The sequence below is a fragment of the Mauremys mutica genome, chromosome 8 (genome assembly GCF_020497125.1).
Source record: "Mauremys mutica isolate MM-2020 ecotype Southern chromosome 8, ASM2049712v1, whole genome shotgun sequence".
NCBI classification, from domain to species: domain Eukaryota; kingdom Metazoa; phylum Chordata; order Testudines; family Geoemydidae; genus Mauremys; species Mauremys mutica.
Window position 1 is genome coordinate 7,696,880 of NC_059079.1, and position 12,927 is coordinate 7,709,806.

Sequence of the window (12,927 nt, forward strand, 5' to 3'; positions counted from 1 at the left end):
CATTTGAGACTCTTTCATCTTGGTTTGGAAGGGGAGGTTGTTTCCCTCATGGCTGCCCAAACCATCAGCTAGAGAAAGGAGACGCAAATTGTTTAAATTATTCTTGGGGTTCAGTCATTACCCTTCTAAACCATTCCATATTTCTGGGAGGGAGGAGGCACATGCTTCTGCAGGAACGGATTTCACCATCTAAACTGCTCCACATACTTTCCTGGGGGTGAGAGAGACTGGAGCACCTTTTTCCATTCCATCATTCCAGTCTTTTTAGGGCTGCCACAGCTTCATTATGCAGCTGCCAATGCCCCAGCTGGCTCTTCTCAACACCTCAACAAGAATCAAAGGCCCTAAAGCACAGCTGAACTACCATGTTCATTACAGTGATTGTTGCAAAAAGCCAACTATCTGGACACTTGTATCACAAAGAGGTAGACAGCCTTTCAAAATGAATACAAATAAAAATGCATTTGATTTACCATAAAGAATTTGGGGAGACATGAACTAGCTTTTCAATGGAATTAAAGAATTCAAAATTTTAATTAAAAAATTCTAATAAGCTTCATATTTATACTACTCTACCATCAAATATTTACTGCAAGTCCTAAACAGCAATGTATAATAAGACTATATTTTCTTTGGGAAAAAGAAACCTTCCTATTACTATTAGAAGTTACCCTGATGCAGTATGATTTGCTTTTATATTGTATCTATCATCAAACTAAATATATTTGATAACATGCACATAGGATGCTAAAAGTAAGGTATGTATAGAGCAGTTATTGTGGAATCTTCGAAAACAAGGTGCACCTGTGTATTGAATTTTGACATAAAAACACTCCTGGTCCAGATCTGGATTGGTTATAAGCAGGCTTCAAATTGCATCACATGATGTTACAATTTTGTGGTACAAGAGAAATCGCTTACACACACCTATTTGGATTCCAACTCACCCAACTAAATGTTCATTTAAACAAAGTTCATTCAAATACAACCTATCATCATAAGCCCATCTCTGCTACTCAAGTCATTCAAATGAAGTATGCTCAGACTCCAATGTGAAACTGCAGAACTGGAATTAATTTCAAACTGGACACCACCAAATTAGGCCTGAATAAAGACTGGGAGTGGATGAGTCATTACAAAACGTAATTTTACCATACTAATTTTCCCCTACTGTTACTCACACCTTCTTGTCAACTGTTTGAAATGGGCCACCATCATTAACACTACAACAGTGATTTTTTTCCTCCCTTGGTATTCCACTGTTAATTGAATTGTCTCGTTACACTGACCCCCCCCACTTGGTAAGGCGACTCCCATCTTTTCACACACACACACACACCTGCTACTGTATTTTCCACTGCATGCATCTGATGAAGTGGGTTCTAGCCCACAAAAGCTTATGCCCAAACAAATGTGTTAGTCTCTAAGGTGCCACAAGGACTCCTTGTTGTTTTTGTTGATACAGACTAACACAGCTACCACTCTGAAACTTGTCACCTCTATTTATAACTGACAGAGTGATTTTCAGGTTGCCCTTATGAGGCACAGTGTACCAGCTGCAAGCCATTTTTGACCTTTAATCATGAATTTAAGAAATTCAGTAGTAACTGACAGGTCAATTGAGCCCCAAATCATCCCAATCTCAGTGTTCTGTCACTTTAATGATATTTCCTTTAAAGTTGCTTTCAGGACTATCCTGTTCCCATCTGACAATCGTCAGCTTTAAACGCCTACCAAGGTGCAGGCTGAGACCAAACTTATTTTCATTTTGTGTACATTTGAGCCCGCAACTACAAAAGACCAATGCTAATTCATTCTATTCACTTTGCCAATCACCCCTCAGCTATTATGGCTTTTTTGAAAGCCTAAATGTGGCTAGTTTCTAAAATGGCGAGGCCAGTCAATGTGAATGGAGGCTAAAGAGAGTTTGACAAGTTCTAGAAGGGACAACCAAAGCTATAACAGCGTCTAAATATAGGTTATGATGATGATTTATTCTTATTTTGTGAGATCCCTTAAGCCCCAGTGAGTGCTGGAGACACACTGCATGCAATGTTGTACAAACAGATGGATCAACTGACCTTGACCCAGAGGGTTTCCAATGTAACTGGAGCCAAAATGTAACAAAAAGAGTAAGTGGGGGAGAAAGTTACAAAAATAAGATTGCCCTGTTGCATAGTTCAACTGCTGTACAATTTGATGGTTCCTGCTGGCAGTAAATCTAGCTTCCCTCCCACTGGATGAGTGAAAAGAAGAAATAAAGGCTATGGTACTATATATCAAATCATTCTAGAAACTAACTTGTTCACAAGTATCGTTTGCACATCAGGTTAAAATAACATTTCCAGCAGACATATTGTATCTTCACAAAGTTCAGCCTTGGATTAGGACTTGCCATTTCAGGTATTGAATTATCTGTCAAAAGTAATCACTTTTGGCTTGAGGTAGTTCACGAAGCTGTTCCTGTGAAACATACTGTATCGTAAGTACAATACACGGTATGCACTTACTGTAAAACTAGAAGACCGCTTCATTAAAACTTCACGATCTGAACCATGGTGCCCACGAGTAAGCTTAGGGTCAGGGAACAGGAAATCTCTTGTATTTTCTTCATAAGTGGCTAGAATTTCTCCCACTAAAAAGGAAATATGTATTGGGAAACAGTTATACAGTGTAGAGAAACATGCATGAGACTATGCTGAAACTAGTATAACTTTTTACCTTTAAAAATTAAGAGTAAAAACTCTTATTACACTAGGCCATAAGACCACTGACTAAAGTGGGACTATGCCCGATAGTAAGAATGCACAGGATTGGGCCTTTAAGCACCTTTTACTCAATACTGTACCAAATTTATGTAAAGCAGACTGCCTTTGTTGCACTAAGAGACATGTAAAAGGTTTTCCTACAACATTTCTTCAATTTCTTTCCTTCTTCCTCTCCTATGTACAGCCAACGGTTTTCTAACAGTAGCCAACTTCACATCTGTTATTCTGTATTATAGAACTATTGTGGTTGTTAATCAGAGATTTAGCCAGCTGCCAGAAAGGATTTTAGGTACAATCAAAAAGAGTATTTCAAGATCCTCAAATCTTGTTCTATTTTCTTTAAAGAAAAAACACAAGATAGATTATATACAACTTTCAAGTTGTTCTACCACAGTGACTTTTCCAAACGTCCATTATAAGCAATCTCAGAGCCCCTGAAATTAACCCTGTCCTTCTAAAAACTCCTACGCTCCCACAACAACAAAATCCACACTCAGTTTGTTTCTTTGTATAAATATCCCAGTGAGCCACTGAGAGAAACAAGTATTTTTCTTGCTTGCAGTGGTGTTATTAAGGACCTGTAACTATGGGTGCTTTTAATTCCACAGTTCTCAAACAAGTCCTCCTTCAAACTCTATTTTACTCCAATAAAATGCACATTTATACTATCCATGGGAACATTTGAATTTCATTAAGATAGATTTTTTTATAATCACACAAACCTATAACAGAAATATGACAAATCATTATTTATTATCTTCACCTCTCCCCAGAGACCTGTAATATTTATAGCGTGGATAAGGGTTTTTCCCAGTGGTCACCATTAAAAGAAAAGTGTCATTTTGAGAACAAGATTATGCACTTTGAAACTTCACAGGCAGACACACCACAAGTGAATTTTGATGCCTTTAATAAGTGTGCATTGAGTGATTTCGGTTTATTTTCAATTTTTGAAGTATTATCACTTTCGTAAGCCTGAGAATGGAACATTTCAATATTAGCTTTATTCTCTTTCAAAAATGAGATCCTCTTGATCTATTAACATTTTATATTCAGAGGACTATTTGTTGAAGAGCTTTCCACATGGTTTGTATGTTGAGAAAAATGATTGTACATCCTCATGGAAATTCACCTATTAAACTGCATAATTTATGAAAAGATTGATACAATACCTGGAGGAACAAGTTGTATTAGTTCAAGTACTGCTGTGTCAACTAGAAAGGAAAAAAAAGTTTTCTCATAAGTCAAAAAATAAACTATGATCAGAAGTAATTTTAATATGCAAAGTAAAAGAGCAACCCATTCACTGATTTAACCATCTCGACAATGTATGGGCTAATGTAATAAATACAATTATGATGTACCAAGAGCAGATTATGAACACTTCATTTGAATACTACAAACCTAGGCTAACACAATGGAGTCTTTAGGCACTACCATAATGCAAATAATAAATTATTGCTCAAGCTTATAACAGACACTGTCAAGTTTGGCAGCACATGGATTCAATCCTTTGAAGAGACTACAGAGAAGCCATGATGTTTGGATCCTGTTTTGGACTATAATTCTCACAATGTTTAAAGGGACCTAGATTTGGAGTTTTAGTTCATGCACAATACTATTTTAATATGATTCATCATGCTCAACGTATGGCAGCACTGTTCATTGTGGAGTCACTCTGTTTAAAAAAAAATCACAATCATTTGACAAGGTAAAATGCTCATTGAAGTTCAAAGTATTTGAACACAGCTTGCTATATAGGGTCAGTTTGTTGAGTTCATGAAGTCTTTGTATATGAACAAGCTACGTTTTCAACTGTTTTAAATTTTACTCTCTTGAATACACTAGAAGAAATGTATAATTTAGAGATTTCTGGAAGTGACCTCTTATTTATCTGTATTCCTGGGAAGTTATTACTATCAAAAGAAGCCATCGCATCCTCTAAAACTTTCTTAGGCTCAGATTTGAAGGATCGCACTTTGAGCAATGACTGTTTCATTGAATGATCACACATATTTGTAGCAGATCATTCTTAAGCCACTAGTGTTTCAAAGAGATAGTAAGAATGTTTTCCTGTTCCCAGTCTAACCCCTCAACTCTCAAAAATATCTTTAGATTCCATATTATTAATATGATATTAGCCACCAAGGACTAGATCCACAAAGGGATTTGGGTGTCTAAATGCCATTTTAGGCACGCAAGTTTCAAACTTTAGATCCTCTTAAACCCCTGCTCAGTGGCCACATAATCCCGTAGGAACCTAAATTAACCAGCCTCCTACGTTTCCACTGGTAAAGTCCCTTAAGCATCTAAAGTTGTGACTGTGGGCATGAGCAAAACTGTTTAAATCCTGACACTGCTGAGCTGCTCGGAACCCAGCTCACACTGGGCTCTCAATCTCTTCTGTTAAAGCTGTTCTACTTTGTATGAAATACTTAAATATTCCTTGAAGCAGGGACTGGACCAGAGTCTCCCAGAAAGAGCACTAACCACTAGGAGACAGAGTCTCTCTCTTTTTCTTTTTGCCCCATGATTATTTTTAAGGGACTTAACTCCTCACTGCATTCTATACAGAGTCCAAGCGCCAAACTCGTGGCCATGAATTCTGCTGGGAAGCAGAATGCCTACATATTAGGCACCACAATGCTGAGCCTAAGCCCTCTTTCTGAGGATCTAGCCCTAGGTGCATACAATATAATATATATAAAAAGCAAAACCTACATTCAAGTAGCTCAACAAGTTCTCCAGGATCAACTACATCAGTAAATACCTAAAACAAAAGATTAAAAACAACGTAATGGACACATTTGATCAGAAATAACAGATGTGCTTAGAGAAAACTAAAGTTTGCCTTTGATTGATTATTGCAAACCGTACTATTCCCCAAAGGGAAAAAAGAACAGAAAACTGAAATGATAACCTGGCACTGAGACAGAATCTATTTCTTAGAAAGACGGCACTTTTGGTCAGCTGATTTCTAACCATTTCAAGATTTTTTCCTCTCCATCTAAATTATGTGATCTACCATAGATAAAGAGGCAATCACATGAATAACATGCAAGTGCAGTCTGCACAAATGTCAGCAATATAAAAGACAAATAGCTAATCTTGTTAGAAACGTTCATTTTTCATCTTTAACTGAAAAAGATTAAAGGGTCTATGTCAGCAACTTTTTAAATTATTGGGTTTTCTACACTGAGCAATCCCACAATTTTCTTAGATATTTGAAAATAGAATTATTCTCCCTTTTGTTTTGTCTTCTTTCCATTTGTATAATGTTGCTAATTCTTCTGGCACTTGTAACTCAACTTAAAATAACGTGGCACATTTCCATTACATTCTTGTTTGTGCATAACTATTGCTGATCATGTCAGCACCACCCTGGGAATACCGTTCATTCACTAACTACTGCTGGAGAGCCAGAAAGGGCAGCTCTCTACAACATTTCTGCAAGTCCTGCTAAAATAGTGACTAGTTTATTATAATTTCTAGGGGGAAATAGATTAATACATTATAGTTAAACTGCAGAAGAAGAACTCTGCTGAACAGTTGCAAAGTATGCCTAAATTGTACTCTATTGACAATACGCTAAGTTTTCATCTTCAGAATATGGACGGTAACATTACAGTATCTTTCAATGAGATTTTTAAACAAATATCACACCCAATTAGAGGGCAGACAGTAATTTTAGCTGAAGACAGTAGTGTTCAAAGTTCAGCAGCTGGCAATCTTCCCACTGATTCAATACTGAGTCACTGCCTCAGCATGCTGTTGAGGAACATCCTACTGCTGGAGGTACCAAACTTTTGAAGATGTAAAAGTAGAGAGCCTGAATACCTCAAGCTATTAAATGACACTATTTCTAAGAGCCTGGATGTTATTCCCAGTGCTCTGGCTAAATTCCTACTTAAGAAATTGCACTCTATAAATACACCTAGATTTCTCCCTCAGTTTCAGTTGAATACAGTAATCAGCACTTCCTGTCCTAAGTTGTTTTGTACTCTAGTTGTGCACTGTTAAATAGCTGCTATGTTCCATTTCCACCTTGCCTTTCAGTGGTGGGTGAAATTATCCCTCTTCATGCCTTACCTATCTCACAAAGGTGTTGTTGAGGCTTAATTAGTCAGTCTTTGAAAGTGCTTTGGGATACTTGGATGAAAAGCACTAGAGACATGCAAAGTATTGTTATTCATGAGTAGTCAAAAACTGGAATCATGTTTGTAAGGTACAGAATTTCATTATTCCTATGGCACTCACAATGAAACTAGTAGGGACACAGAAGAGGTGATAGGCAACGGTAAATTACAAGGCTATAGTGCCATCAAGGGGGCTCTTGCAACATCAAACCAGGAAACAACTGCTCATATGGAGAGAGCTGTCACCAGAAAGCCCAAGCTCATATTCCATCTTTTTGCTACCAATTGTTTTTATAATCTAACTTTGTGATTTTTAATTTTCATTCTTCTCCCTATTCCCTACTTTTATTTTCCATTTTGACCTACATTTAAGAAGCATAACACTTGGCAGGAACTAAGAGGAACTATTGGGGGGAAAAAAAGGTCATTTCGTAAAAAAAGAACGAACAAAACCCTAAAAATCCTCATGATATACTATGGTCATATGCTCACAAATTTATTTTAAATTACCATATCTATATTGAAAAAACAAATGTCTTTTGTGTTGAAGAGCTGCTGAAATTAGTATATAATACAATATCATTTTCACTGTGATCATTTGTGTTTGGGGATTCTGTTCTTTGTTTTTTAAATGCTCGTGTCCGATGTTAGGATCATACCTTTTCAAATACTAGTTTCTCTTCTAAGAAGAGTGGAAATGCTGCAGGGACACATTGAGTCCTTTTGTACTGTCCAAAAACACAGGCGCTGAGATAGAGCTCACTTTTGTCTTTCAGCAATACTCCAGGGCAAGTTATCTGGAAGAACAACATATTTATTATACAAACTTGAGCTTCAGCATTAGAATTAATGGTTATATTTGGGAGAAAAAATAGAATGGGCTGAGATGAAAATAGTTGTTTGCTTGGGAACAATATGGTAACATATTTCAGTTGCACACCCTCCTTTTGTAAAGTAATTCTAGCTATACTTACTTATAGTAAGGCAAATACTTATAGTTTTAAAATATTTAGGACTAAGTTCTCCCCTAGCATAAGCAGTCACAGCTCCATTAACTTCAGCCAGAGCTGAACCAGACTCCCCAATCTTAAGGTCACACTTTATAATAGTTGCTGGTGTTCACGATCCACATAATTTAATCACTAAGGGTTATACTGAGCAAACAATGACACACGAGATATACAAAACACGTCCCAAGACCCAAAAGCTGTCCAAGTCCTAAAATGTAGCCTCCCGGCAGTGAGGACTCAGCTGATGAACTGGTAGTTTTTATTGCTTGTGAACTAATTCAATCTGCCTAAGAAAGGTACATTTGTTTTAGGGTTGGATTTTTTTTTTAAGTTTATGTAAGTGTATGTGGGAATTAGGTGTAGCTCTTGGGCTCCTGGAAAGTTTCTAATGCAATTCCTGATGTTGCAAAGTTTGGGTACCGCCAGGGCCGCCCAGAGGTGGGGGGGCAAGTGGGGCAATTTGCCCCAGGCCCCGCAGGGGCCCCCACGAGAGTTTTTCAGTGCCCTTCACTCACTCCGGGGCCCCCGGAAAACTCTCACATGGCCCGGGCCCCCAGAGCTTCTTCCACTCCGGGTCTTCGGCGGCAATTCGGCAACGGGGGGTCCTTCCGCTCCGAGACCCACCGCCGAAGTGCCGGGTCTTCAGTGGTAATTCAGCGGCAGGGGCCCCCCGCCAAAGACCCCAGGCCCCCTGAATCCTCTGGGCGGCCCTGGGTACTGCAGGAGTACCAAAGGGACACTGGACTTTTTTACTAGAGCGATACTCCTGGACATTGCTGGGTGGTGGCCACTGCATTGTCTTTCACATCTATTTCTAACCCATAGATTTAGTTCTCTGGCTAGTGAGCATCTCATACCTTTTTTCAAGCTGTGATGTACATCACACAATTCTCAGCTGTTCTCTCACATTAAGAACACACACAAATCTCTTCCCCACAGCTATATGTTATTTTCTCCAATTCTGATGGTTCTGCTGTGTGATCCAGCTAGAGAATTCCCAGTCACCTTTCACTTCCGTTTATGCTGCTCTCATATTATCACAGTATTATAAATGTGAGGTTGCCTCTTGCAACACAAGGTTGCAGGAGAAGCAGTGCTCAGATTTTCAATTGTCAGCTAGAGGAGAAAGGGAGCAGAGTGACAGGAATGAAGTGAGGTATGTTTGCTACAGTTCTCCTTCTCTCAGATGAACATTTTGCATGAGGAATGCCTACTGGACCTAAAGAAAGATCCTTCATATATCACAGACAAATAATCCTTGAATGAAAGAAGTTATGGAGGCTAAATCCAATGGATTTGTGCAGTGCTTAATTTATAATGAAAGAGGTGCCGGGGCTCAAGCAATTTTTTTTATATTCATAACTGATGCAGGAAGCCCAGATGTGCTGGAGCTATGAATGGCCGACCCTAAAGGTGCCGGGGCTCACCCCTGGCACAAATTAAGCATTGGATTTGTGGAATTTAATGGGGATCTGTGGTCTGAACAAGAAAGTCTGTTAAAACATATATTAGCTAAGCAAAAGGTTTCCCCCTCCAAGAGCTATTATCTCTGATGAAAGGCACCAAGCTAATAGTCCTAAAGATTGACGCATACCTGCCAAGTATTACACCTCTTGCATGAAACTCATGCATACGTAAGTATGAATGCGAGAGAGACTTCCCCATGCAACCCCTTGTAGCCTAGGGGAAGATTCCCTGAACCACAAACTAAGAGACAATGAGTTTGTCTCAGCTCTTCAACTGAATGTTCTTAATATTTCTGTGCACGTCACAACCCTTATAACCAAGGCCTCATATCTTTACCTTAGAGGAGGCAGCTAGCATTCCCCCATTTTACAGACAAAAAACAAAAAAGAAATCTTGAAGGTCACTGAAGGCAGAGCTGAGAACAGAATCCAAGTCTCCAATCCGACAGACTCAAGTTTCATCCAGTTTCCCATTTTGCCTTGCCAGAAAAATGAAGTTCTTCCCAGACCATCCTTCGGGTATGCTGGAAGCTTGCACTTCTGCTGCCCTGTAAACAAACTAAGGGCTTCATTTAGCAGAGCTGCAAAAGCACTAAATCTACAATTTTTAAAGCCAATTTATGGGTATATACCAGTGAATTACAAATATACATTTTAACTCACTAAATAATTTCCATAACGTGTCACATGGAGCTGCACAGACCTTGACGACTACGCTGAAGCCCCTATTTGATTGCATCTCTTAAGGACAATGGACAGTTTTACTCTATGCTTTGTGACATGCTATGTACAAATATGGTAATATTATCCCCAAGACAAGTACAGTTAGGGGAGCAGCAGTGCTATCAAACTGATCTCAGAACAGACCTGGAGGGACTACCAGTAAGATACAAGTATCAGAGGGGTAGCCGTGTTAGTCTGGTTCTGTAGAAGTAGCAAAGAATCCTGTGGCACCTTATAGACTAACAGACGTTTTGCAGCATGAGCTTTTGTGGGTACGAAAGCTCATGCTGCAAAACGTCTGTTAGTCTATAAGGTGCCACAGGATTCTTTGCTACTTCTACAGTAAGATACAGTAACAGACTAGATCAGCATCCTTGCTCATTCAATTTGTGTCTTCTGTGCCAAGCTTACCAAAAATGCGTGGTCACAGTGATGCAATAAGCATCCAATAAGAAATGGAATGAGACCCACCAAACTCATTTCATATAAGGGGACAGCATATTATAATGAACCATGATCTCCTTTCAAGGGGAGTTCTGCTCTTTGAGTTTACATGCAGTTTTAGAACTGTGGTGTGTGTGTGTATTTAACTAACTCCAGACTCAGGGCTTCAAAAATCCACTTGCCTACTAACAAATAAGATGCTCTCAGTGTCAAGGACAAACAATGCCCATCAACTCCTACAGAGTTTTCACTTACAATAAGGTTTTAGCCAACACGGTTGCAAAGGTAACCTTCCAAATGTGAATGGAATGTAAACAGGTGCAACACTAACTTCCTTAGCCTGCAGACACACAGCTCTAGTAATTCAGCATGTTGCTGCAGGTAAGAACTCTAGTTGGCAGTGAAATGAAGAATCAGGTGAATTTCACTCTGCGGCTACTTGGGAAAGGTAGCATCAAAGGCAGGCACTGGAGCTATTCTCTAGGAAGGCGCATTCAGAACAGAGGCTGGTGGACATAACTAAAAGGCCTCCTTTGACTGCAACCTAGAACTTGAGGGTGGGAAGAGTAGCAAATATCCCTACCTGCAGCAGCCAGAGGCGAGGGAGTAGGGGCTACCCTTCCCCACACCCCATTACAGCACCCAGAACCCAAGGTTCAAGGAAGAACCGAGAGAAAATACTAGTTCTTCTTTCCAGCAACCAAAAAGGGCTTTTTGGGGAGAATGGGTGGGAAGGTCATCTTTAATCAGACAGCCATAGATACAGGCTGATATGAAACTTACCAAGCTGCCATCCCTGAACAACTGTAGGAAAGCTAGTATCCTCCCCATCCTTCATCTCATAATAAGTGCATGGTCATGCCGCTGTTTTAGAGCAAACATGCAATTGCCAGCAGTAGGAACAAATCAGAAACCAAAAATACCAGCTCCATTTCCATCATAGGCTGTCACTGACAATGTGAGGACAATGGGTTTTCATATTTTAGATGGCATCCAGGATTTTTCTTTGTGCCAAGTGCATTCAGGAACCAGTGGGCTAATATAACCTATATATCCAAGCGAGCACTGACCATGCAGAGTCAACCACAATCCCAACCTCACTTTGCCAGCTGGCACGCAAGGCGTCTCCAAAGGCGTACGGATTATGGTTGGGGATCATGGGAAGAGCCAGTAAATCAGAATACAGGTATGCTACTTTGAGCAGTCCCCGGGACGGTCACATGACTCCTCCATAGCATCTCAATTCACTGTAGTCACCTCCCTTTTGGGTCCGGACCCCCAATTTGAGAAGCGCTGGTCTCCCCTGTGACAGGGAGGGTAAAAGCACCCAGCAGACCGGATTCCACAGAGGGAGACCGGATTCCACAGCCCTGAATTCGGTAGGGCCTTAGCCCTGAGAAATACCAGCAGATGAAACTAATTCCATCCCCACCCACCCCCGGGTCTGCGCGGGTTTCGCCCCCCTGGGAAGACTCTGACCCTCGGGCCCTGCGCTCAGCCGCCTCCCCGCAGGGGGCCGGGCAAGGCGAGGGCGGCCGGAGCAGGAGGCTGAAGCTCACGGCGCCGCAGCCCATCACCAGAGGGACCCGGGGGCTTTTAACGCAGCGCCCGGCGAAGGTGGCGGGCGGCCCAGGCGCTGCCCCGGTGGGGGGGTGGGCGCGGCTCGAACCACAGCCCCGGTCACCGAGCAGCTCGGCGGCAGAGCCCGGCCGGTCAGAGGCTCCATCTCCCGGGGCGTGCGGCCGCGGCCTTCCCGTGCCTCAGTTTCCCCTCTAGGCAGCGGCGGCACATCCGGGGCCGCAGCGCGGGGTCCGGCTGGGGGCAGGCGCCCGGCCCGGCCCGGCCCGGCCCGGCCACTCACCGAGCGGAGCTCCAGCTCCAGGGCGCAGACCAGCGCCTTCCGCGGCATCGGGGGGCTGCCCGGGGCGCTGGCCGGAGGGGGAAGGGCGGCTCCGGGCCCGCACAGGATGCGCCGCGCCGCTAGCTCGGCCCCGCCCGCAAGGAACGACGCCGTCGTCGTGGCAACCGGAACGTTTCCGGACGCTACCATGTGACCAGGGCGGGGGCGGGGCTAATGGCATGACGTTAGCGCCACGGGCAGGGGCAGACCGAGCAAAGCCCTCGGCAGTGATGCGCATGCGCGATAGGCGGAACCCGGTGGTACTAGCGCGCGGGGCGGGGCGCGGCGCCACGTCACTCTGTGCTCACAGCGTCCCCCAGCCCCTCCCTCACCGTGCTCCCGTCTGCAGCCTCTGGGGTGACCTCTCCGTGCAGCCGCCATCGCCCCGCTGCTGCGAGCGAGCCCCTCCCACACGGCCCCCCGTGACCCTGCACAGCCCCTCACCCCCCTGCACCCCACTGCCCACAAACCGCCCCCCCA

General features: G+C 42.4%; 1 protein-coding gene across 6 annotated transcripts in view; it reads right to left on the reverse strand.

Moving 5' to 3' along the window:
• The window catches only part of SPATA6 (spermatogenesis associated 6), a 72,821-nt gene extending 60,237 nt beyond the window's left edge, over window positions 1–12,584 (reverse strand). For 2 of the 6 annotated variants that reach the window (XM_045026757.1, XM_045026758.1), the window contains exons 1-5: window positions 12,409–12,579; window positions 7,564–7,701; window positions 5,490–5,538; window positions 3,941–3,982; window positions 2,511–2,635 (exon numbers count right to left, since the gene is read on the reverse strand). In XM_045026757.1, coding sequence (XP_044882692.1) covers window positions 2,511–2,635; window positions 3,941–3,982; window positions 5,490–5,538; window positions 7,564–7,701; window positions 12,409–12,456 — 402 coding nt within the window. In that variant the 5' untranslated portion in view covers window positions 12,457–12,579. Of the gene's footprint in view, window positions 1–2,510; window positions 2,636–3,940; window positions 3,983–5,489; window positions 5,539–7,563; window positions 7,702–9,717; window positions 9,754–12,408 lie in introns of those variants that run through there. The other 4 variants (XM_045026759.1, XM_045026756.1, XM_045026761.1 and 1 more) reach the window with 4 other exon arrangements.
• Between the last annotated feature and the right edge of the window lie 343 nt (window positions 12,585–12,927).